This window comes from Gavialis gangeticus, unplaced genomic scaffold (genome assembly GCF_001723915.1).
Source record: "Gavialis gangeticus isolate Ggan-Ray unplaced genomic scaffold, GavGan_comp1, whole genome shotgun sequence".
Classification (NCBI taxonomy): domain Eukaryota; kingdom Metazoa; phylum Chordata; order Crocodylia; family Gavialidae; genus Gavialis; species Gavialis gangeticus.
In genome coordinates this window covers 34,119,133-34,122,605 of record NW_017729029.1, presented here as the reverse complement: position 1 = coordinate 34,122,605, position 3,473 = coordinate 34,119,133, and the positions used below count along the sequence as shown (strand labels likewise).

The window sequence follows — 3,473 nt, the reverse complement described above, 5'->3', positions numbered from 1 at the left end:
AAAAAAAAAAACAAACAACAAAACTACTTTAACTATGGTCTCAGAAATGGACAAACTACTCTGGCTAACCTTTCCAACAAACACCCAGCCTTAGTTGAATGAGCTTTAGTTTAAAGTGCCCTGCCACGATTTTTCAGTGCAGGAATGGAGATACACATGATGCTGGAGTCGGCTAGAGCGCAGTAACTCCCACACTTAAAATCGAGTCTGCTGACACGCTGGAATTACAGAGCAGCTTCCCCTGCATGTGTATAGAAGCCCTAAGAGACTAAGTATAAAATTTTTTTAGCTCTAATAGTTAGTCTGACAACTGAAGACAGGGCTTTAAAATCAAAAGTCAGAGGCAACTGGAATGATAGGCCACCTATAACTCTAGTTTTCTGATTTCTATTCAAAGTATAAATGCCCTAAGTTCTATCCAATTGTGGGACAGTCTCCTGAGGCAAGCAGTGTAAACCTCGTTACAAACGACTTAAAATTGAATACAGATAAATCACTCAAGAATTTACCACAGGAAATGTTCCTGCACTTGCAGTGGGATGAAAAAGCTCACCTTTTTAGGATTCTGTTAAGCGATGCCTCTAAATATGCAGAAAAACCTTAATACAGCACTGATATGTTTAAAAAGATAAATAAACAAGCCCATTACCTGCAAACTTTTCTATTACGTTTTGGAAAGAAAACCCTTCTTTCAACTGAAGATGTCTTGTTACTTACCTTAGGTGCTGCCTTTTTGGGCTTTGGCTCCGGTTTTGGTGGAGCAGGTTTCTGTACCAAAAGGAAATAAACATAAAGTGTCAAATGAGCGCCAGGATCTCAGCATGCTTATTTCTTATGCTAGATTTAAAACGTAAGCAGAGACTTTGAGCCACATGCTCCCCTTTTTGTGGTACAAAAATCTGGCAGACTTAAAACATTTACTGAAAGACTGAATTGTTCAATGTGTTTATTCCACCCAGATGTTTGTTTAAAATAATATATAAAGTACTCTGCATGGTGCAGAGTCCTCTGCACTACTATAATTGTTCATTAAAGGACAGCAAATTTATCTAAGCCTCTTTCAGTCTAGGATGAAGCTTACCCCTGTCATTAGCAGACTGCTTTCTGTATGCATAGGGAGCTTATGTTTTACTATGAGGAGCATTTCTTTGAAACTTAACGCACCTTCAACTTCCTTTCTAACATCAGCTGGACCCAGCCTTTTAAGTGTTGAGGACTCCCAAACATGGAACACTTACAACACTCTGTAAGTGTTCCAAGTTTGGGAGTGCTTTGCCTTTGCTCTGAACCTTCCTGTACACCTTCAGATTGCAAACACACTGTTTGGGGTGTACAGCAGCTCTTGGTTCCCCAGTTTTGTGACTTGTGTGCCTAGGAGCCACTTGTAAAAATGACTGGACTTATTGTGCGAGTAAAGATGGCCAAGTCAGGCTCCTTCTGTATACAAGTGACCAGGAGTCTTTAAACTAGCATAGTGGTTTCATCTTGTGTGCATGAAATGTAGGATCTGTCTCTGTAGTCCACTGATACGCAAGTGTTGGGACCACGTGGTACAAGACTTGTTTCTAAGTATTAAATTATAACCCTATGCAATTATATTATGGCCATCAAAATGTTGCCTGAGAGTACTCACAAAACTTTTTTTTTTTTTGTCACTGGCCTGAATTTTTAATATACAAATGTAATGTGTTTTGCTTTTAGAAAAAGATGATGATACTCACAGCAGATAATCTAGCTGACCTCCTCTTTGGCTGCATAAAAGAAAGATGAATAAATACAATTCAAGAAGCACATGCAGCTATAAATTCTGAATTATAAAATCAGAAATTACAGCTATTACTGAATGAAGCATTAAACAAATGCTAAGAACAACCAGTCATTTCCTCCTGGGTATGTATTTCTTTCACTGCTTGCTCTCCTTCTAAACATACTCTGGGAAAGTAACAAGACCCCAGTACTGTCAGCTGCTGTGCAGTGGGGAATCTTCACTGCTATGACTGGAGCACAGTCTTACAGAAGACTAAGACATGTTTACCCTGAAACTGATGTTCCTCAGCCCTGAAACTGGAAATTCTCGGAGAAGAGGCTGTTTCTGTTTCAGTGTGCTAGTCCAGTAAAGCTCACAGTTGCACAAAGCTTAGCAGCTGGGACACCAGTGAATTCTCCCACCAGTCTTGTGCAACAGCCCCACGCGCTGGACCCCAGCACTGCAGAGGGGCTCTTATGTCATCCTTTTAAGCCCTGAGCCTGCCTCAAACACCTGTCTCAACTCCTGTATGGTACCAAGGGCCCTGCTTAGTGCTTTTGAGAACTTCTGAAAACCGGCTGCATTTTATTAATGACTCAGAAACAAGCCTACCTCCTCCTTTGCCTCGCCTTCAGCTGCAGCCTACAAAAGAAAGGGAAAAAAAAGAGCAAAGAAGGTTTGCAATCTTGCGCTACACTGGAGTAAGGAGGCCAAACGCTGTTGAGAGATGAATGATCTCAGCAGTGACCGGATAAGAGGGGCTGTGAAAAAGGTTCCCAGAATTCATGCTGGGGGAATTATTTTATTCCCCCCCCAGTGTGAGGCGGGAGCAAGTAACCAGCACACAACATGCATGCATCTTTAAAGCCCCTTCCAAAACTTTAGGCAGCTCCTGGCCAGCTTTGGAGGTCAGTCCTGGTTCCACAGTGGAAATGCATCCCCCCTCAGGTTGCAAATCTGCTCCCAGCTCTACCCCTGACTACTGCTCACTCCCTCTGACCCCAGCAACCCTCCTCTAGCCGCTGGAAGCCTGCTCTGTCCCTGCCAGGCCTTCGCGTTACTCCCAGCCCCACGACTACAACTCCCACAATGCCTCGGGACCTCCCCCCTCGGGTGTTCAACGTCATGACGTCACAGCGTCCCAACATTTAAAAAGTTCCCGCCAAATCACCTGCACCTACAAGGTCGCCGCCCGCCCTCGCAAGGACAAGCCCCGAGCGCGGGGGCGCCCCCCCCCCCCCCCCGCCGCGCCTGCGAGCTACGGCCGGGCCCCGCCTCAGCGCGGCACCCTCTGCCCGGCGGGCGCGCGACCGGACTTTGCTGCGCGCCGGGGGCCGCTGAGTGCCCCTACGTCGCCCGCCCTCTCCCGCCCCCCGGCAGCCGCCAGACGCTGGGAGTAGCTCCCGCAGCGGCCCCAGGGAAGGAGCAGCAAAGTTCCTCATGATGGTCGCCGACCGCCCCCCCCGCTCCTCCTCAAGGACAGTTTCAAACTCTGCGCCGCCTAACGGCCCGGGCTCTCACTGCACAGCCATCTGCTCGCCGCCGCGCGGAGCGGGGGGAGGAAGGGAAGGGAAGGGAGGGGGGGGGAGGAAAAAAAAAAAAGGGAGAACAAAGGCAAACGCGGGAGCAAGAGGCACCGCTCGGACCCCGACCGCCCCCGGGGGGTGGGGGAGGGCAGAGCCGCGCCCAGCGCTCCCTCGGGCCGGGCAGCAGGGCCCGGGGCCGC

At 48.1% G+C, this 3,473-nt stretch overlaps 1 protein-coding gene across 4 annotated transcripts in view; it reads right to left on the bottom strand.

Moving 5' to 3' along the window:
* The window catches only part of LOC109300650 (non-histone chromosomal protein HMG-14A), a 31,508-nt gene that overhangs the window by 22,037 nt on the left and 5,998 nt on the right, over positions 1–3,473 (bottom strand). For all 4 annotated transcript variants that reach the window (XM_019521393.1, XM_019521394.1, XM_019521395.1 and 1 more), the window contains 3 exons: positions 2,360–2,389; positions 1,722–1,751; positions 718–768 (listed from right to left, as the gene is read on the bottom strand). In XM_019521393.1, the coding sequence (XP_019376938.1) occupies positions 718–768; positions 1,722–1,751; positions 2,360–2,389 (111 nt within the window). The remainder of the gene's footprint in view (positions 1–717; positions 769–1,721; positions 1,752–2,359; positions 2,390–3,473) is intronic.